Source organism: Idiotropiscis lumnitzeri, chromosome 17 (genome assembly GCF_059441095.1).
Source record: "Idiotropiscis lumnitzeri isolate Australia: NSW breed Sydney's pygmy pipehorse chromosome 17, RoL_Ilum_1.0, whole genome shotgun sequence".
Taxonomy (NCBI): Eukaryota; Metazoa; Chordata; class Actinopteri; order Syngnathiformes; family Syngnathidae; genus Idiotropiscis; species Idiotropiscis lumnitzeri.
This window is the reverse complement of record NC_142407.1, coordinates 14,058,503-14,080,296: the sequence shown is the minus strand read 5'-3', so window position 1 is coordinate 14,080,296 and position 21,794 is coordinate 14,058,503. Positions and strand designations below refer to the sequence as shown.

General features: G+C 43.9%; 3 protein-coding genes and 1 long non-coding RNA gene across 5 annotated transcripts in view; 3 read left to right on the top strand and 1 right to left on the bottom strand.

The window, feature by feature from the left end:
• Positions 1-1,055: 1,055 nt before the first annotated feature.
• LOC148320416 (homeodomain-interacting protein kinase 1-like) lies at positions 1,056-3,393 on the top strand. The gene is made up of 4 exons (XM_088279921.1): positions 1,056-1,599; positions 1,714-1,905; positions 2,118-2,299; positions 2,379-3,393. Exons 1-4 carry the CDS (start codon positions 1,393-1,395, stop codon positions 2,653-2,655), a joined length of 858 nt encoding a protein of 285 aa, XP_088136047.1. The 5' UTR covers positions 1,056-1,392; the 3' UTR covers positions 2,656-3,393.
• Positions 3,394-3,749: 356 nt separating this feature from the next.
• On the top strand, positions 3,750-4,270 carry LOC148320415 (uncharacterized). Its single transcript, XM_088280254.1, has 2 exons — positions 3,750-3,979; positions 4,045-4,270. Exons 1-2 carry the CDS (start codon positions 3,807-3,809, stop codon positions 4,268-4,270), a joined length of 399 nt encoding a protein of 132 aa, XP_088136380.1. The 5' UTR covers positions 3,750-3,806.
• Positions 4,271-5,539: 1,269 nt separating this feature from the next.
• The window catches only part of LOC148320413 (uncharacterized), a 41,260-nt gene continuing 25,005 nt past the window's right edge, over positions 5,540-21,794 (bottom strand). For both annotated transcript variants that reach the window (XR_015839660.1, XR_015839659.1), the window contains exon 5: positions 5,540-6,197. This is a non-coding gene — a long non-coding RNA (uncharacterized LOC148320413). The remainder of the gene's footprint in view (positions 6,198-21,794) is intronic.
• LOC148320414 (protein sprouty homolog 3) lies at positions 5,886-13,520 on the top strand. Its single transcript, XM_088280486.1, has 2 exons — positions 5,886-6,435; positions 11,289-13,520. Exon 2 carries the CDS (start codon positions 11,360-11,362, stop codon positions 12,266-12,268), a length of 909 nt encoding a protein of 302 aa, XP_088136612.1. The 5' UTR covers positions 5,886-6,435; positions 11,289-11,359; the 3' UTR covers positions 12,269-13,520.

The following is a 21,794-nucleotide window of genomic DNA, read 5'->3' as shown; positions in this document are numbered from 1 at the left end:
CTGAACTGGTTGCCAGCCAATCGCAGGGCACACAGAGACGAACAACCATCCGCGCGCACACTCATACCTGGGGGCATAAATAGTGGCATAAAAATCTTTGATCACTAAATAGATGTCTACCCGACTTATTCCTCAGTAGATGCTAACTATCCTAAAAAAATAATGTATCAAACAGAACAATGTGCTTGGTGGAAACCATGCTACACGCTAACAGTAGGCTAAGCTAAATTATTTGGTGATACGACAGTAAATCTTAGCAATGGACAACAATAAATCATTTTTAAAAAAAGATACTGATAATCAAGAACCGTAATGCTTGGTGGAAACTGCCATGTGCTAACAATATGCTAAGCGAAATTAACTGATTGTCGCTTTAGCAAATCTGCTATCGATCTGTTTATTGTCACTTGTTTTTAATATGTTTTCGACGCTATGTTACATCTGTCAGCTGCTGTGTTTGGAATTAAACAAAAGTAACTTCTTTCAGTCTGTTTTTTGTTGAATTTGGACTCTCAAAAATACAAGGTTGCACTGTTGCGATTTGGACAGCAGATGGCGTCATTCCCTCTCAGGGTCAGGCAGTGGAGCGCGGAATGAGGTCATGGTAGCTCTCTAGGGCTTGTTGGCTGCCCCATCGACTGCTTGTCACTACACCCGACTCGACGTTCTCCTACAAATGAAAGCCATCCCGACTGGCTTTGAATGTGCACAATAAAAAGTGTCATATGAGAGAAAAGTGAAGCTCTACGCATCAGAGCTTCATCCTTAATCCTTCGCCACCTTCTTTTACTGTTTTGAGAATGAAACAAGCCGTAAAGAAAATTGAATGTTAGCAAGTTCAGCTTGAAACCATTTTGACCCTTCCTCCCCCATCCAAAGCCTGCCAGGCCTATCGACCCGCTTTTGCCCTATAAACCATGCCCCACATGCTCCTGGCGAGGCGGGGGGGGGGGGGGGGGTTGCTTTAGCCCACTGGAGCTCTGTGTTGTATATCTTATGTTCAGAGCTGGGCACTTGACCCTTTTTTGCCGGTCAGTCCCCCGCCCTCTGGCCGCTATCTCTGAACCATTCTGGCCTCGACCCTCCAGCCTTCTTCATAAAATTTGTCCGTTTTTTTTGTTAATGCTTGTGGCTAAATTGTATTCTATTATTTATTTATATAACGAATGCATTACAATCCCTCAAAATGATGTCAGAATCATGACATGACTCATGTGCCCAGATAACAGCGATGTCACACTTTAATACAAAATGCTTACTTTTTGTCTTATCTACCTTTGATCACTTGCGTTTGCACAACCAGGCCACTTCCTCTCCATTTCTTAGGATGTTTGTACACACAATCACATCAAAATGCTTTCCACATGAAGAGAGAAAGTGGTACGAACAAAGATGGACGTCTCCCCCGGTGAACCTGCCTACCGCCTGTGCCCTGGCGCCAGACTTCACTCGCCATTCGCCGGCTACAAGGTGCTCTCCGTTAAGGGCGAGGGTACTTTCGGTAAAGTGGCCAAATGTCGCAAGGCGGACACCAACAAGACGGTGGCGGTGAAGATGATCAGGAACCAGGGAAACTTTGCTGTGCAGGCCAGGTTTGAGGTTAGAACGCAACACGTTCCAAAAAAAATACGTGGCTCTCTAAGAACCACCAGAATAAAATATTGTACTTCAGCGATGATTGAAGTTTGGGAACCATAACGCGAATGTCTGCAGATTGAGGCGCTACAGAAGATCCAAATGCTGGAAAACTACACGAGTTACCTGGTCCAGTGGATGAGCACTTTCAGCTTCATGGGCTACATTTGCCTGGAATTTGAATATCTAGACAAAAGTCTGTTCGATTTTATGAAGGAGCGACATTTCAAGCCTCTCCATGTCAAGGAGATCCGACCCATCGTTCATCAGGTCTGTCGAGTCCAGTCGGTGATGTTTACAATCTTGACCCAAGTATTAGTCGGACCCCTTTTTAACCCATAATTGGGTTATTGTTGACCGCACTGTTTTTAGTATGCATTTTTGGTCCACAATTTAAAAGAGTTCCCAGGTGTCCAACTAACATCTGTAACTGACTGATACTGAAAAAAAAGAGTCCATTTTCTACAATATTTCTCCATCAGCTCGCCAGGGCTCTGGACCACCTGAAGGGTGCACGGATGATTCACGCCGACCTCAAGTTGGAGAACATCATGTTCATCAACCATCGGCAGCAGCCCTACCGCGTCAAAGTCATCGACTTTGGCCTGACGCACGACATCGCTGACGCCAGACCGGGCTCCTACATTCAGAGCCGTCCTTACCGGTGTTTTACTGGTTGTTTCTTAGGTTTTTTTCTGCCGGTTGTCATAGGGGGCAACTCGACTTTGTTGATCCTTTCTCAGGTCTCCGGAAGTCATCGTGGGAGCGCCATACAACGAGGCAATCGACATTTGGTCCATGGGCTGCGTGACTGCTTTTTTGTACACTGGTACACTGATTTTTCCCGGCCGGAATGACTATGAAATGGTAAATTGTGATCTCTACTTGGTTAAACCAAATCGTCACAAGCATTTAGGGCAGTCGTGGGCCAACTACGGCCCGGGGGCCACATGCGGCCCGTTAAAAGTTTTAGTCCGGCCCGCTGAACTTGAAAAAAATGAAATGAATAAACCTTGTTAATGTTTTATTTTACTGTGTTTTTCAAAGACATATATATTGTTGTAATGCTTTTGTTCACTTTCATTTAAAATCATTTTATTTTCTCAGATGAGGAGAGGTTACCAAAACACTCCATCCATCTGCACCTGGCCCTCTGTCAAATTTTAGAATCCATTGGGGCCCATCAATCAAAAAGTTTGCCCACCCCTGCTTTAGGGCTTGAAGTGCTTTGGATGGGGTAGAGAAAATTGTCAGGGTTGCAGTCGGAGGCTTAAGTTATCGTTACATGTTCGGAGTTAGTGGCACTATTTTGTGCTATCCACTGGAATTGTCGTAATCAAATAACGCCATGTTTTCCTTTAAAGTCAAAGGTTTCCATGGTGACGTTGTTGTATTGTATGCCCAGATAATGTACATCACAGAGACTCAAGGGGCCTTTCCAGACAGCCTTCTGGTCTCTGGAAAAAAGACTCAACACTTTTTTCTCCAGGAAAGTGAAAGCAAGCTCTGGAGCCTTAAGGTAGACTCCCTCCTTTCCATGTGTTACTGGTGGGTGGGACTAAACTGACCTTGAGTTCTGTTCAGGAGTGCTGCGTAGACTTCGCCCCAGAGTTGGGCGTGAACTCAAGTTGACCGTCTCTTATTTTCCAGTTTCAAACTTGCAGATTTTTCAGTCACGTCTGATATATAAGTCAAAGTCAGGTCTAACCTTCATGTCATCTCTCGTCAGACGTCGGAAACGTACCAGCAAGAAACCGGAATTGCGGTCACGATGGCCAAGAAGCTCCAGTTGAGCTCTCTTGACCACCTCCTACAAGTATGGTCTAAAATGCGGAAAGAGAATCGTCAAGAGGTTCTCATGAGTTTTCTTTTCTCCAGCTGCAGCAGTTCCAGTGGTGTTACACCAAACACCCCTCGGACCAGGTGGCGTACTCGGCCGATAAGATGATGTTTGTGGACATGTTGAAGGGGATGTTCCATCTGGACGCGTCCCTACGGATGACGCCGCGCCAGGTGCTGGAGCATCAGTTCATCAGCATGAGCCACCTGTGGCCTCACTTTGCCATCAGCCCCCAGTGAGAAAGTACAAAGTAAAAAAAATTCAAATTTCGGAATCTCCTGGCTAATGGAAGGTGTCTTTGTCTCACAGTGTTCGGTTTAGCTGCCGAATAATGGCTGCCTTTGATAGCAAAGATAGTAAAAAGATGGAAGTATTAAAGCAGAATTCGGGCAGCCGTGCCGCCAAGAAGAACCAGTCGGGACAGAAGAAGAAAACCAAGGCTGTTAAGGCGGAACAAGCACCTCCCCTTCCCAAAAAGCGGAAGAATGCGTATAGTCATCCAAGGTAGGCTCAACTAAAAGAATCATCAACATCTAAATCTGTCCCCTAACTTTGTTTGGCAAAAACAGTTTCATGTCTGACCACCTCTACGTGAGAAATGTGGCGGACTCCGTGCAACCAGTCCAAACTCGGTCCAAGGTCTCCAAGAATGCAAGGCAGCATCTGGACGTTCACGTAGCATCGGAAACTAAATCAAGGGTGTGGCTGAGAAAAGACACAAGGAGGGTTCAAGCACTGGAAAAGGAACGGAAAGGTATCGCAATCATCTCTGACCCCACCAACCCTCAACGCTAACCCTCTACACTAATCAAAACAAATTTCAAGCCCTAACCCCTAAGCCTCTGAAATGCAATCAAATGTGTGCTTGGATGGACATGAGGATGATTTGGGAACTGGAAGAGAACAGAATCTCAACCACGCTGTTGCCTAACCCCAAGATCCCCCAAACTCCAAAAACACTAACCATGCAAAATGAAATCCAGATTGTGGCTCAGTAGCAGGACTCAGGCACAGGATCAAGAACATCTTAACCATCCTTTACCCTCACCCAAACAACCCTTGTATCCAATAAGCAATTACACCCCCCTCCCCCCAAAAAATAAATAAAATGTTCCTCATGTCTCTTTGCATAAAGTGTGATTATGCTTGAAGGATTTCAAAATAGAGGCCAACCTTCCTCATATTGTGACCGTGTTTGCATTTTCACACCCGTCATCCTTCCTGATGAGCGAGGCAAGAGTGGGGCCGGCCACTGATGCACTGCCGCTCATTAATAAAACTTTTATTCTTAGTCAGGAAATGCATTCGAGCCCCGGTGGCTGGAGCTCCTCTCAGACACAGGAAATGGCCGCTTGGCCAACAGCCAATGGTGCTATTTCAAGGGGGAGGGAGGGTGCGCTTCATCCGGAGCCAATCAAGCTAGGCCTGGTCACTTAATGGATCATTGTCTCGACTCATCTGCGCACCCACATATCAGCGGCAATTAGAGGGCGTGTGGGTGTGACCGGCGAAGCAGCTGGCAAAGGGAAAAAAAAAAAAAGCCACGAAACGGACGTTCAAACGTGTTGGAATTCATTTCAGGACTGGAAAGAAAATTGATTACAATTTCACCATATGCTGAGAATTTAGTTGCTAATTGGACAAATCCCAGTCAAGTTGGAACGCTATGTAAAAGAAATAAACACAAAATACAATGATTTGCAAATCCTTTTCAAACAAGGTCGATTTGATTGCACGACAAACATGTTTCAACTTTTTTGCAACTATTCTCTCATCTCTCATTTTATCTCATTCTACAATTCTAAAATTTGACAGAAGGGCCAAAGCAGGAGCAGATGGATGGCGTGTTTTGGTAAGCGCACCTCATGGGAGAAAAAAACCCAATACATTTCATTTTAAATGAAAGTGAAGAAAAGCATTACAAACAAAATGTCTATTTAGAAAATAAAACATTAACAAGGTGTATTCATTTAATTTTTTTCCAAGTTTGGCGGGCCAGATTAAGACGTTTAACGGGCCGCATGTGGCCCCCGGGCCGTAGTTTGCCCACACCTGGGCTAACGGAAGTTAATTAAAAGAGCACATTTCCATATCATGTAACGTAATTCTAAAGCTCCAAACAACGACCCCCTTTTGCGCCAACACACACAAGCAGAGCATGCAACAAGACCCGGGAAAGGGTCCGGACAAACTGTACACACTGATTTGGACTCGACTAGTCATTGTTGCAAATAGTTTGGTGTGCGTGATGGCCACTTGAGTGCACGTGCATGAAGTGGCTTGAATTCAGTGATGGGAGAGGGTGGGGGTCGAGAGGGAGGAGTGTGAGTGTGTTAGTATGAGAGAGAGAGAGAGAGAGAGAGAGATCGCGAGAGAGCATGCAGCCCTCGCAGCCATTCATCTCTGGAGAAGGGACGCGGGTGCTACAACAGGGCGGGAAAAAGAAGAGAGTTCTTTGCAAACAATTTGTGCCTCCCATCTTGTTGACTTTGACGCCCTTTCTTACTTTGTAACCCGCTCCCGAACATGAAACCCGCGCCTCTTCCTCATCTCCGACTCGCCGGCTCGCCAGCATCCTCGGAAGGCTCGCACGCCGTCTGATTTTCAGAAGAGGAGGAAGGCGGCGGCGGCGGCGGTGGGGGAGGTGACCTCAGGAGGACGCGCAGGGATCCCAGCTCCGGGAAGAGGAGGAGGAAGAGGAGGAGGAGGAAGAGGGCACATCCTGCTGATAGAGAGCATCTATGAAGCCTTTCTTTCCCTCCATGCACGCACACATGGACATTTAGGACTTATTTTCACATCAACTATGACAAGGACTTATTGAGCGTACAGTGTCCTATGAAGTGAGTTACGACAGATGCATTTTGTAATCTAAAATTAGTTTATGTGGGGAGAATTTGCATAAAAGGACAATAAGGACGAACTGCACATGTGCAAAATGGATCTCAATCGAATCAGAGGTAAGTAGATCCTTTGGAAAACTACTTTAGTTCATGTGCACGTGGTGGGGAGCAGAAATCAGGTGCCCAGAACTTTGTAGGGAGTTTACATTCACAATTTGGAGATCCCTGGAGGCGTAGGGGACCACAAATCACATGATGGAAGTGCTCATGTGTAGATTTTATATGGAGGAAGGACAAGGAAAGATTTGCATTTTTGCTTTTGAGTTTGTATGAGCAAAAGAAAATATTGAAAATATTGAAGGATATTTATAAGTGACATGCATTAGAAATTTTACGTTTTGCCATGACAATATTAACTAGATATAGAAAATAATATGTAAGCCCCCCCCAAAATAAATCATGTTCCGTCAAGTGTAGAAGGACTATTTAATTTAATTTATTTATTTTTTTCTGTTAATGTTAAGTGAAATCCATAGACTCTTTTCAAAACATGACTTGTATGTAAAAAAAGGTCGTCTTCATTTGATTTTTAATTAAAAAAAGTTGCTGCCAAAAATACACTGCCAATTAACTATTGGCAAAACAGGTTGTCAATTTTAGGTTAAGCGGGGATGTCAGCATCTGCTGAATGTAACCGATAAAGTAACTGTAATCTATAGTTACTTTTAGTAATCAGTAAAGTCAAGTATTAGTTCAAGTTAAGGCAATCATTAAAGTCAATAAGTTACTTTTTAAGTCAAGTAATCAGTCAAGTAACTAGATTACTTTTTCAAGGTTTTTGAGGCATGGTTGTTTGTTTTCTGGTGTTTGGGACTAGTTGACAAGAAAACTCTGGTTATACTGTCACAACATCAAGTTGCTTGGGGTTGCACTTTGGTTCCCATGAGGTGATGAACACCAGAACTGGTCACATCATGGGGATTTCCTGCACCATGGGGACTAAAAACTCATTACTTAGTGGGTAAAATAGTTTGCTTACAAAGTCACATCACGGTGACAGAAAATCAGGTCTGTCATAATGGCAGTGTTTGTGTGTGTATGTTTTGGTATTTGTCATTTAATGAGGACCAAAATCTAAAGACAATATCTTGTATGGTGTGGGGACCAAAAATTGAATGTTTGACAAGACAGTCATGTCATAGTGCCAGTCAGGCGGAGACCAATAATCTGGGCATATTACAGTAATATCAAGGCTACTTGTTGACACATAGGGACTAAAAGCATGGCCCGAAAAGGGAAGTTTGCATGGGTATTGTTTTTTTGTCACCAAGTGTGTTTATACAGTCGCATCCAAGTGTCGGTTTGTGGTGTGGGGACCAAAAATCACAACCTCTACAACTGAACTTTGTGTATATATTCTGGTTTTATCTCATCATGGGGACCAAAAATCATGTCCTCCCCTTAATGGCCGTTCGTGTGCGTGCGAGGCGCGCTTGCAGGGGTTGCCATTGATTGTCCTCAAGGTCGGATGCAGAATGTCGATAGCCATCTCCGGCGGGGTGGGCTGATGGATGATGGGATGGAGTGACGTTTTTGGGGCTGAGCGTGGATGATGGAGCGGACATGTGGTAGGAGGAATTGCCAGCCACGGGCGGAAGAGGGAATGAGGGAGGGAGGGAGGGGGGGGGTGGCTGGATGATGAAATAGATGAATGGATGATGGAGAAAGGGAGGGGATGAATGGAGTTTTTTTTGAACGCCACAGCAGAAGCACTAATGCTCTGACTAATGCACTGTACAAGCACAGCGCTGAGGAAATGTACGATTTGCACTAAAAGACAACTTTACTGAGGAAAAAGTATCGGGAAGCACCTCTGAAATAATCAATCAATCAGATTTATGATGGGCTTTTCCTGGCTGCTTCAAGTCTTTTCAGGCACATGTTCGAGCGACTCCTGATGGACATGCCTACCAAATTTCATGTTAAGTCAAACTGGCTTTGAAAATTCCAGTGTAGGCTGGCACTGGAAATGACTCATATGACCCCAAAAGTGGCGACTCCAAACCAAAATGGCTTCCTCGGGTCTTTTCTGGCATTGCTTCTTGAGACTTTTTTGTAGGTCACCTAATCATGGTAACATCTACCAAATGTCATGTTGCTAAGTGAAACGTGCTTCAAGGGCTGAATTTTAAAATATTCAGTGGATACTACTAGAACCGTAATAGCCCCCCCCCCAAAAAAAAAAAACTAAAATGGCGGCTCCTAACCAAAATGGCAATCCTCCTGTGTCTTTTAGTACATGGGTTCTTGGTTTTCTTGGGTCTCCTCATGAGACTCAGAGCATAAAAAATGTTTGTTTCTTGGTACTTTTTATCAGTTTATCATAGCCCTCAGAGGACTTTATCAAAACTGAAAAGCTTCCCCACCCCAGTGCCATGGGAACTTCCTCCCCAACTTTCCCTCAGACGGCCTTTCATCATATTTCTATTTAAAAATCATTAATAGCGTCGTGATCCCTCGGTCATTGGCTGACCCTCCCCTTCCTGTGACCGCCCCTGCACCCCTCCTGGTCTTCAGCGTCTATTTCAGTCTTTCCGTCACGGTCAGATTCAGCACATCCGGTATCTCATCAAGTTTATTGTCATTCAATCCTGCTGCTGCTGCCGCCGGGAGGACATCGAAGAAGGAAGGCCTCCGGGTCTTAGTGCCTAAATCCCAATCCGAACTTCAAAAAATTGTAGTTGATTGCGTCGAGGGATTTTCATCCAATGTCTTGTCCGACAGATGTATCACAATTCAACTCATATTTTCTTCTTGGAGACAATACGGCATATGCGAGGAAGTGACCCCCACCCCTCAGACCCCGCCTCCCCTCACTTGCAGTGGCTTTTGAAAATAGCTTGGTTGCTTGCATGAGGTCATCGCGGAAAGAGCTTGCTTGGTCCATTAAAATGCCCCATCGACCGTCCAGACTCAGCGGAAGTCAAAGGAAGAAACACATTTCCGACCTTGAGCGAGCAGATTTTTTTTCACTGAAGCCGATAGCAACATTTTTCATACAAATCTCGCATGGGATTACATTGGATGGCGCGCCGAATAAAGGGGCCCGTGAGTTGTGAAAAAAACTGGAAGCAAGAGCCTCACAGTGCATCCTTTTGTGTGCGTGTGTGTGTGGTGGTCCACCCGTCTCGTCACACTGATACTCCCCCAGCTCCGCAATAAGAGCCTTGCTCAAGTTACCGCATTGCTAACACAAGGGCCTCCGTTAAGGTTTTCCGCATCCGCATTACAATTGAGTCACCTCGGTGCAGAGATGGCAAAAGTTTAAAAAAAAAAATTAGGCCGGTATTAGGGGGTTGTACAGACTAGTCGACTTTACACAATGATGTTTCAGAGCGTGAAATCGACTAGTATCAAATAAGTCTGTCACTTCAGTGGACATCACTTGTCTTCTATTTCTGGCCGAGAAGCTTTGGTAGGACCAGTAAAATGGAAAAATGCCCGACTCAAGCAAGATCTTGAACAACTCTTTGGACCGCACTCTCAAAAGAGGAAGGAGAGTGTGGAATTATTCCACTGCATACAAAGTTGATTATTTGCAAACTAAACACTTCCAATTCCCACCATGTAGAAGGAACAACTTTGGTGGGCCCAGAACGAAGACAGGTTTTTGTTTGGCCAACTTGTACAAACATTACCTGGCTCACACAGCAGCAAGCACACAGATTGAAAATAAAAAATATAATCGTGCCACACGAGCCTACATCAGCGACTACTTGACTTCGACTCAACTTTTATCATCAACTTCAAAGGAAATCTGAAGTTGTACAACCGCTATCGGGCACAAGACATTTGCCATGAATCATCCTTAGTGTGGACAAGCGATTGGCAAATACTGTAAACGCATGGCTGGGGAATATCTTGCTTCTCCGAATCAGTTGCATCATCATCATCATCATTAACGCTCCCTCGAGCACATTAACGATCATGTGACATGTTGTTGGCTTGTCTTGTAATGTGAGAAGGGAGGCTCGTATGGAGGAAGGCCGTTTGAGCAGTACTGTGTTTTTTCTACCACCGTCCTCCACTATCGTATGACATTTCTGCACATTGGAATTCCAGCAGAACAACTAGTGAGGAAAAATTGCAGGAGTTAATTTCTACCCACTAGTAGTTAACAGATATATGAAGGCAAGGCTGACTGCATCGTTAGTTAAGTAGAAGAATTTTACAATATTGATAGTAGTACAAGTCACATGTAGAAGTCAACTTTTGCCCAACGAGCAACATGTGATTGTCCGACCAGTAGTCCATTTGATACTTGAAGCCTAAAGTGGAACATAACACAACATAACCTGCAACCCTAACCCTCGACTTCAAGTTATAATCCTAACTTGAATGACTAACTTTAACCTGAAACCCTCAACCCTCGAAACTCTAAACCTGACTTTTACGCAACTCCAAACCTCTAATTTGGCTCGGTGAATTTTATGGCGCTCAGGCTTCAAGGCCTCAAGTTCAAGTCAGGCTCTGCTCCCTGCATTGTCTGCAAAAAGACACTTTGGTCTTGTTTTAAGTACGTTCTATGTATTTTTTTTGGTCCTCTCAGCAGAGTATCGTCTTTAATGCGAGACTTCTGCCTTTTCCCATATCTGCTTATCCATTCATCTGGAGCTTTAATTCAATTGACTCTACTTTGCAGCCTGTGCATTTCCTGCACTTGTTGTCTTTATTTTCCTTTCCCGAGCATCTATCAGACATCTTCACCGATCATTTATGCAGGGACACAAAGCCCTCTCTTCTGGCCAAAACATTTTCAAAAGCACTGGCCTACATTTATGTGTCCAATCCCAAATCCAATGACGTTGGGATGTTTTGTTAAACTTACAGTACATGAAAACAGAACACCAAACTATGTTCAACCTATGTTTAACTGAAACTCTCTTGTTGTGTGACTCGTTTGTTTGCAGGTTTATCTGATGTCCCGTGAGTGTCGGCCTGGTGCCGCCCACCCTGGTACCGCCTACTGTGGGTCTACGACATGGACCCCGCTCGTTCTTTTAGGATGGAGCTGGACGGGTTGGACCTCCAGCAGGTCCCGGTGCTGTCGCTCGACCAGATCCGTGCCATCCGGGCCCACAATGACTACGTGGATCGGCCAGTGGCGCTGGAACTGGCTTCCCAGTCTGGATTTTTCTACGCCCACGACGAGCGACACCCACATGGAATATACTCGCAGCACCCTCTGCCGTCCAGGCACACCGGCCTGCCCCGCAGTCAAAGTCAGCAGCACACCCACATGTCCCGCATCAGCCGCTCCAGTACCGTGAGCTCCTCCATGTCCCGAACCAGCGCCGGCTCGGATCAGAGGCTCCTGGCGGGCTTGACGCCCTCGCACTCCGGCTTGGTCTCGGTGGTGCGCACTCAACCCAAAGGGGAACTCAAGTCCGACTCCTCTCTGAGCAAAATCCTGGCCGAGGATGAGCTGGGCCGGCACCAGTTCATCTGCGAGCGCTGTGCCCGCTGCAAATGCCACGAGTGCTGTGCCCCGCGCCGCCTTCCCTCCTGCTGGGCCTGCGGGCAGCGCTGCCTGTGTTCAGCTGAGAGTGCGGTGGAGTACGGCACCTGCCTGTGCTGTGTCAAGGGCCTCTTCTACCACTGTTCAGCGCAGGACGATGAGGACAACTGCGCTGACCGGCCTTGCTCCTGCGCCCCAGCCCACGCCCTGGCCCGCTGGGGTACCATGGGCCTCCTGGCTCTTTGCCTGCCCTGCCTCTGCTGCTACCCCCCTGCTCGGCTGTGCCTCGCCATGTGCCACTGCGCCCACGACCGGGCCACACGTCCCGGATGCAGGTGCAGCAACACCAACACTGTGTGCCGCAAGATCTCTGCGTCAAACCCCAACCCGGGTCATTCCTCCATGAGTAAGGCCGTAGAGAAGTCACTATGACAGGCCTGGATTGGTGGCAACGAGACGCCAACAATTATTTGTGCTCACCTACCTTGTATGCAGCCACCTGTTCTCCAGCTCGAGAGGGACCAAAAGCTTTACTGTGCCTGTTCGCCTTGGAAACTAAAAGCTAAACCTGAAGAAGAATTGAACTCGTCTTCCTTCTTCTGCCTCCTCGGGATGTCTGACACACATTTATTTATGAACGAACCATCTACCAACGCCGCGGTCGATACCCGTACCACGGATTGGATCAGGAGCTCACGGTTGTACCGGATTGGAATGTAGATGCTTCTACTGAAGTTCTAAAGGCAAAGGATCCGATGATTTAAACGTGCCGACAATCGCAGCGCATCTGGAATGCTTTGACACACCCGAAAAAAGACCAGACGCTATTTGAATGGAATGTCAATGCCATTAAGCTCATTTGGATGAGGTGGACAAACGGTACAGCGCAAAAGTGGCAGGCCACCAAGGCAAATGGTATTTGGGGAAGGTCACAGGCAACTTTCTGGTTCCTGGAGGATCAGACGATAGATACTGGGACTTGTAAACTCGACCCGCCACCAAAATCAATGGATTCTACATGCCACACCTCTAGAAAATATCATAGAAATGGCTTTTAACCGAACCTGTCCTTAAGAGAAGTCACCGGTGATAGCTTCAGACTTTTGTCCAGTATATTTGCAGCTCACCTGGAACACTTCAACGCCTCTGAAAAAGGGGACCACGCGCTGTGTGAATGGAATCTCAGTGCTATTAAGCTTATTTCTATGAAGTTGATCCCCAAGGTAAATCACAGCTGGATTCTGGCACTGTACTTGCTTTTTTTTAACGAGATCCTCGACCCGTTACCGATGGTTTCTACGTGCCACCTCTCAAGAAAATCTCAGCGAATGCCTTCTAACGGAATCGGTCCTCAACCCAAGTTATTGGTGGTAGCCTTTTGCACAGTACATTTGCAGCACCTCTGGAACACGTGACACTTGAAAAAAAGGACGGTACAACGCAAAAGTTGTGAGCCACCGAGGTAAATTGTATTGGGGTTGGCTCACGGGAAACTTCCTGTTTCATGAGGAATCCGACACTGGATTCTGGAACTGTGCCCTCACTTGAAAACGTCTTTTTTATGAAGTCACATTCATGGGCAGAGAGGTTTCAGACTTTTGCACAGTACATTTGCAGCACCTCTGGAACATTTTGAGCCCCAAAAGGGGACCCACACACACTGTCTGAATGAAATCTCAATTCATTTCAACATTTCATTTGTCTGAGGTGGACGCACGGTACTGCACAAAAGTCGCTGGCGACTTCCTGGTTCCTGAAGGATTGGATGTGTGAACCTGCGACAATACCCTCACTTTTAACTAGATCCTCCACAAAACATCAATGGCTTATCTGCACCACTGTCGCACAGGATACCTCAGAATTGTTTTCTGTCACAAAATCATAATCATCGCTGGTGGCCTCAGACTTTCGTGCAGTACCGTACAACCTTTTCAACAGTGTGTGATCCAACAAAAGGGTGGGCCAGGTGGTCATTTGTCCATTGAGTCTGAGTGTGCGTGCGTCTGTATGTGTGAAGAAGGAGTTGTCTTTGTTGTCGTATTTTTAGCCTCGCTGCTACATCTTTGCGCCGGTCCGGTCAGGTTTCTCAGTCTGTTGCCAAGCTCCCTGGTAAGGCCGCCGCCCAAACCCCGGTGTCCCTCGCATCGCCTGCTTCCCCTCTCCACCAGTTTATCCTCCCATCCCTCCGGCCGCGCTTGCATCTCCTCTTTCGCTGGCCGGTGGGCTAAAAGCCTCCCGTCGAGAGTTGATCAGACGGGCAATTATCTCTGTGATTGCTCTTAATGGGCCAGACGAGAACGCAGGAAGGAGTTGCGGTGTTTTGGCAGACGGAGAAGAAAGTGGGATGGAGGGGAAAAAAGGACGCGGCTCGGGTTTCCTGACGTGTGTGTGCATGTTTTCAAGTGAACGTGCGTTGTGTGTTTGTGGGATGCATGAAAACAACACCCGATGCGTTAAAATGTTCCTTTGCGATATATTTTTATATGCAGATTACGAGCTAGTGCCGTTGAAATGATTTTTTTATTGCGCTTCCATGACGACGGATGTCAATTCAGGAATTTCTGGGGCCAGGAACATTGAGAAAACAATCCAAAAAGAACGCACAAGGATTTAGTAGGATATTGATGGCCGAAAAAAAAAGAAAAGAAAAAGCAACAGCTGAGGAATCATGAGGAATCATTTTAAAAGTTAAAATTAAATTGAGTAAAAATTAAAAATTAAAAAAAAAAAAGTACTGTTACGAGAGCAAAGATGTAATAGTCAAATTTAAAAAATGAAATGTTTGTATAATGAAGTTGGAATATAATTTTTTTTTGAAATTGTAATTAATAAAATTGTTCAGAAAGAAGATGCATTATGATTAAAAAGCTGACAATAATTCAAATAAAAAGCAGGAAAAAAAAAAATATATATATATAATATATATAGTATACTTGGCAATTGTCATTTTATGAGAATAAAGATTCCTTGCTTACATTCTACACAAAGTATTATAAACTTACTGTTTACTTCATTATTATAAAATGACCGTATTTATATTATTTTCTGGTAATTATAAACCTTTATATAATAATTTTTTTCCACAAAATATTTGAAATGTATGCTTTGTTTTTGGTTTTTTTTGTCCCTAAGGCACGCTTTTTCAAGTAACGCCTTGAAAAATTTTTTTCCACTAGTTATGTTGCATTATTTTTCTTTTCAGCAAATCCTACTAAATTCTTGCGAGAATAGACAATGCGGAAGACAAATATGCAAAGTTGTTCCAGAGAGCATTTTGAACTGTCATGCGGCTGCTCATGTTCAAGAAGAGCCTTTTATTTGAATACAAACAAAACTTGAATATATTCTTGGATGTCCGCATAGAGGTACGTGTTATATTTTATATTTATTTCTTTCACGTTGTATGCATCACATAGATTATGCACAGAGGGATTTTTCAATTTGTTTTAGTTTTGGTTTGCGGCTAACCTTAGCTCGTTAGCTACAGCTGGGGTGGGCAACCTTTTTCCAATCAGGGGCCATTTCAGTCCTCAAAGGGCTACATTTATGGAAGAAAAATGTTTGGTGTTGTTGTCATCATTCTTTTTTTTTTTTGCATGGTGGGGCGAATCAAATGCTCTCAGCGTGGGGGGGGGGGCTGCATATTGCCCATCCACCTTGGGTTGCCCACCCCCCATTTCACACAGTATAACCACTACACATGCTTTCAGTACACAACTAGCATCTTGTTTGTTTGTTGTAGAGAAATTAAGGAGAGTATATGGAAAAAAGAAAGATATAGAAGTCTATCTAAAATTTGAATATTATTTTTAGGATTATTATTATGATATATGAACAGTACCCGTTTCTTTGCAGATGTGGTGTATTTGGTTATTTATTTACAGGTTACTCGCCACCATGGACTACCGTATGAGATTATGAGTGCGCTTGTCGTTTGTATTTTTCTTGTTGTTTTTCTGGCTATTTGGTGTGGCTGCTGATGACGATCCAATAAAAAGGAGCTTTCCAAACATCTAGCATCTGTGCGTGTTTTTTATGGGTGGCAAAAAAAAAAGGGCTGCACATCACACAGTTATAAAAGTCTCTAAATTAGTCAATTTAATCTTTACTGTACTTTTCACAGAGAAGACTCCCAAAGTGCTTCTTATTCATACAGTAGAGTCATTCATAAGTATATAATACGCTCTCTAATCTCATTGCACACTGAGTACAATGACAATAAAGGGCATTCTGGGACAAAATTGTAACGAGACCAACATAAATTAGTCAAATCCTACTTTTTGGCTTTTTCCAATACTAATCGTCGCCACCTTTACGGAAAATCACGGAACCCCTTTATGACACACCGTTGGACTTTTGACCAACTGCAGCCCTCTGTAGGTGCTGCTGTTTTGGTTAGCAACATCATTCCACCGAGTCAACACGAAGTTGTGAGCGTTCATCTTGTTTACCGAGTGATCATTGAAGAATGTGTGCTGAAGGCCTCCAAAGAGACTCTTCCTGCTCTCCAAAGTGAACAGACAACCAGCCTTTGACCTCTCTGTCAAAGCAAGGGACCCTCCCCACCCATCCTCTTGTCCCCTTTGGGAGTCCTCCTCCCCGAGACAAAACCAGCTGTCCGTCAAACGCCCATACAACTGTCAATCAATCACAGAGCTACCCTGGAATGTTTACTGCCATTTTTTTTGTTGTTTACAGCTGTCAACACCGAGTAGTTCAAATGAACCAGGGGTCAGAGTTCAGGGTGGGCGACACATCACCATCCCAGGAGGCGGGAAAATGGGAAGCTAAGTCTTTATAACCAGTTTCAGTGAGCAACATGATATTTGACAGGTTTGTCTTTCTCGAGGAGAATCACGAGAAAGTCTCAAGTCTTAGAAAACACACACCAACGACGAGGAGACTCACCAAAAACATCCGAAGACGCCTTGCCTGACAATGCAGAGGACGATGATCCTTTTGTGTTTTTGGGACATTTTGGCCATGTTGCATACCATGGAAAAAAATAATTAGGGCCTGAAACCAATTAAACTTAGAAACATAAAATTTGGTCGGCATATCTGGAGTAGACCTGAAAAATTTTTTTGGCCATTTCCACTTTGTGTACGAGACGTGAGAGAGTGATGCTAAGTTTTGGAAAATTTATACTTTGGGTCATAGCAAGTAAGCACAGCGAGGCGATGACATTTGACAAATTATCAGAATACACAAAAATGTGTAAGTCAGCAGAAGAAAGAAGTTTCACAGAGAGGAGGTTGCAGGGATGGAGGGTGGCTGACGGAGCAAGGGGGGGGGGTAGGATGGGAATGTTATCTGCAGGGGTCACGCGGTCAGGCGAGAAGTTTCAACTCGTTTCCTGTTCCTGCTGCTGGTATGACAACAACAACAACAACTCCCCTCTGGAATTCAAATGCGTCCCCTCCCGACCATTCCTCCTTTTTTTTCCCCAGAAGATGATCCTTGCGAATGAAACGAAAAGTCAAATACGGAATGTCCGTCAAGAGTTGCTGGCTTGTGTTCAAGCATGCAGCTGCTACGTTCAAGGACAGCGATAAAGCATCTGCTCGCAGCACGTTCCCACCCTCTTTCAGAGCTCAGTCGAGACTTTTGTGCTTTGTGATTCTCGTACAAGGGAAACAGATGGCAAGAATGCGTAGAAACAAACAGACTTGAAAAAATTTGACATTGGTACCGAATTTTTTAGGATGAATCCTTAAAATGTTCGGCAAACTTTGACATAGGCGAAAAAGCTTGGCGATTTCGTTTTGTCTGCCCGGCGATTGGCTGGAGACCAGTCCAGGGTGTATCCTGCCTACTGCCTGAAGATGGCTGGGATCAGCCCTAGCATGCCCGTGACCCCCGTGAGGAAAAGCGGTTCTGATGACGGATGACTTTGTTGTCATGTCATTTTTTTTTTGCGGGGGGGGGGACAATCTATGAAAAAATAAATAAATAAATCGGTGGATCGCGCCTGTTATCACGCTGCTAATTCAAGCCACTTTCGGGTAATTTGTGGCTAAACCCCTAAAGACGGCCGGACGGATGGGTAGCCGGACGGACGGATGCACCAAGACGGAGCACTTAACCTCGCGGCAGTGCCATCAGCGGCAGCGAGCCATTACGGCTCAGGAAATATGTTGAATTATTCAATCGCTTCCTCTGGCTGCATCCTCTCACTCAGGATGCACAATGGAAATCACTGACTGACTCTCTCGCTGGCTTCCCAACTCACAAGCTTGACCTACATTACCAGCCACGCACGAGAAAATACCCAAGCACATAATTCACCCTTCATGCTGGAAGGAACCAGTTTTGCTAAACCGAAGCAGTGCAAAATTCATTCCAGAAATATTATTATTAATGTTACATTAATTCCTAGGTGGAAATGTGTGTATTGGTTAGAACGAAATAACACCAAGCAACATTAAAATTAGAATACAACATTATTAATAAATATTTTTGAAGCACAAACAATGTGTAAAATTAACTTTTTTTTTTTTTTTACATTTCCATCGTTCCTTTTTTTGGGGTTAAGGTTAAGTTTTTGTAGAAAATTATTCAATGTATTTATTTCATCCCAAGCATTGAATGTGCTACACAGGAACAACTACATTGTCAATAAGAAGTAAATTTTGTACAAAGCCGGGTTTAAATTTAGTGATTGCCGCCAGGAAACAGGAAGGCGGTTGTTAAAGCTTACTTGGGCATTGAAGAAAAAATTTTCCCACACTAGGCCAAAGTGGAAATGAGCCAGCGGATGGATGGAGGGAAGCCCGCAACAAGTCGGGGTCATGATGACGGCCTGAGGGGTGGGCAGGGGGGGGGGGCAACAGAATTAGGAGCCACATCGCACATGTTGGTCCAAAAATCAATATTTCATCAACTGCGTTAACACTGGAATCCTGTTACATGGGATCATTACACAGAGTCAGACAGTTATGCAGTTATTCGTTCCTGTTTATATTATGGCTCCCTCTGCTGGTCTTGTGGAGAACTACAGCTTGCAGCAGGCAGAGGCGCTTCTCATGAAGGAAGTGAAATTGAGTTCACTATGCCTTAGTCCTTTATAATTATATTCTTAATTTTTTGCCATTTTTATCCGAGAACACTGGAATATTTATTTATTTATGTTTTACATATCTACTTCACTTTGTAATAGTATCTGGTATGAATGGCATACTATTTATAAGTAATACACACATAATACATAATAGAATAGAATAGAATAGAATAGAAATCCCTTTATTGTCATTGAACTCAAGTGTGCAACGAGATTAGAGGGCTCCCCTCTCCAGTGCAATACAACAATAATACAGACAAATATATAAATTAGATAAATAAAGAAGACAGTGCAATAATAGTAATGTAAAAGTAGTTAATGGAATTAAATATCTACTGTATATACACATGCATAGTGTATATATATATATATATGTATATATACAATTTTATTTTATTCATACACAATTATATTATATATTGAATTTATGTTTAGATATAATAACTATTTTTCCATGTTTCATAATTTATTCACTTGATTAAAATGATATACTGTATTTTAAAAGCTATCGATCTCCAAATTTATATGCACAAATGCATTTAAACTGCATTTTAAAGTACACTTTGAATTGTGTTTATTATTAATATATCTAATTTTATTGAAATGTTCAATTGTTTTGTAATTTTATTTCTACTTTAAGTTGAACAGTTTTTAACTTTGTTTTTAATATATTTTTTAATTTTAATGTATTATGTATGTACATTTTCATATTAAATGGTATTAAATAATTAACCAGTTTGACTTTTGCTCGTTTTAAACAGTTAATTGTTGTTAAAGTATAATTTTTCTGCGACATGCAGTTGGCATGCAGTACACCAGTTGGCCAAAGAGTGTCAGCATCTGCGCACTGTTTGGGACAGGCACACGGCAGACACATCTGAACGTGCACACCAAATACACACAGAGGTGGCAAAAGTCGCCTGAAAAATAATCAAGGACGATACTTCAAAAAATAGTAGAGTAACAAAGTATTTCGACGTTATCACTTTCCACCAATGTCTTGAGGACATCTCACAAAATTAAGTACACCCCTCTTTTTTTGGTAAATATATCATTATATCTTTTCATAGCATTATATCAAAGAAGGCTGCCAACAAAAGTGAATAAACCCCCGAGTGAAAATTAGGCCCAATCAGCCATTTTTAATAATACAAATAATTCCTGATGGTAAAAAGGAGCCGTCTATTGGTGGGAGGAATTTAACTGTCTGAAGTGTCATCGATTAGAGAAGAGGGCTTGGTGGGCTATTATTTGAGGAAATACACTGATATAAAATTCACACCGCGGCACTCAGACCCGCTGAGCAGACAACATGGAGTTCATGCAAGGGTCACTGGAAACTGTATTAATAACCTCTGAACCCCAAGTGACGCACGCACACACACAGAGGCGGGATCAATAAAGAGCGCTGAGGGAGGTTAGTTGTCACTCATCGGTGTCAGTGGAGAGTCTCTAAAGCCTGTGATCCCTTCAATGACTCACTCACATGGCGACTGTTACCTCCGCCAAGGACGCTTCAGTGCACTTTTTGAAGGCAAGGAAGTGTAATGTATAATTCCAGACCCAAAGCATATTACTCGCACGAGCACCTTTGCCTGGTTTGTATTTACTTTGAGGCATTTGGCTTGGCAAATTTTATCCAAGAGGAGACTGAGGGCAAAACAGAACAGAGTGGCGACTGTTTAGTCAATCTGTTTCCACCCCAGAGGTGAGGCACAGCACAAGCTAACATTAGCATTCGACATTTTCATCCTGGTTAGGAAACAAATATTATCCAAGAGGAGAATGAGGGCAAAGTTCAGCAAAGTGGAGAGGATGGAGTGTATTGATGCAGTGTCCTGTAGTTGACAAACAAAACGGCTTCCAATCAAGAAGCCAGACTCCGCTTGTGATGTTTGGGCTCGGCGGCGGCGACGCGCTGAGGTGGATTTCTACTTCAATCCTCATTCGCCGGATTCCGGGGCTCCCTGGCGTAGTGCCGGCAGGAGCCTTCAAAGGCGGCTTGGGCAAATGCGTCAGCTTGATATTCAGATTTGCCTTTGATTTTTCTTGTGTTGCTCGCCCATAAAAGCATCCACAGATCAAATGTTGACGCTGCGCTGAAACATGGTCGACACCTTGAGGCAGAAACTTCTTTTATCTTAAGAGCGAGCTAGCGGGGAAGACAAGCAACAATAATACTTAAATTGAATATAAAAAGTCACAAGACCCAATCAAGGACATACTGAGGGCATACTGCAAATAGTGCAGCCAGAACATTAAAATGCTACAAAGATTAGTAAAAATAATCAAACTTTTGAACAACAAGGGTTCAAGAATCTATCCTTGCGGGACACCGTTTTGTGTGTGTGTGTGTTTGTTTTGTATATAGTTTGGAGTCTTTGAGTATTCGCATTGTTTTTATGGTTTGATTTGTCTCTCATTTTAAACAATTTACCTTTTTTAATGTTAATTTTGGTAAGAAGATAGCTCTATACATGTCAAATTGGTCTCCAACCGGATTATTGAGGGGCTGTTTGTAGCGGACATTCCGTTTCTGTTTTCCTGCATTTTTGCAGCAGATGTAAAAAAGTGATCGAAATCCCAGCAGGCCTCATTAGGCCGAGGCCCTCACGAGAGCTTTAAGGTCTTCAAGTAACGATTGAAACATGATTTGTATTAAAGCCCAGCCAGCCAGTGTCCTCGAGCTCGCGCCTCAAATTAGCGGGCAGAAAGCGGGAGATATCCGGCCCCCCCCTTCCAAATGCCGAATGAAACGCTGTGAGGTTCAATAATAAGGTGAGATCGTTTCACGCCGTCTTTTCTTTGATTCATTAAAATACGCATTGATGGCTTTTGATGCAGAGCATGAAAATCCCAAGCGGGGGCTCACCGTTGTAAATGGAAATGATTTAGCCG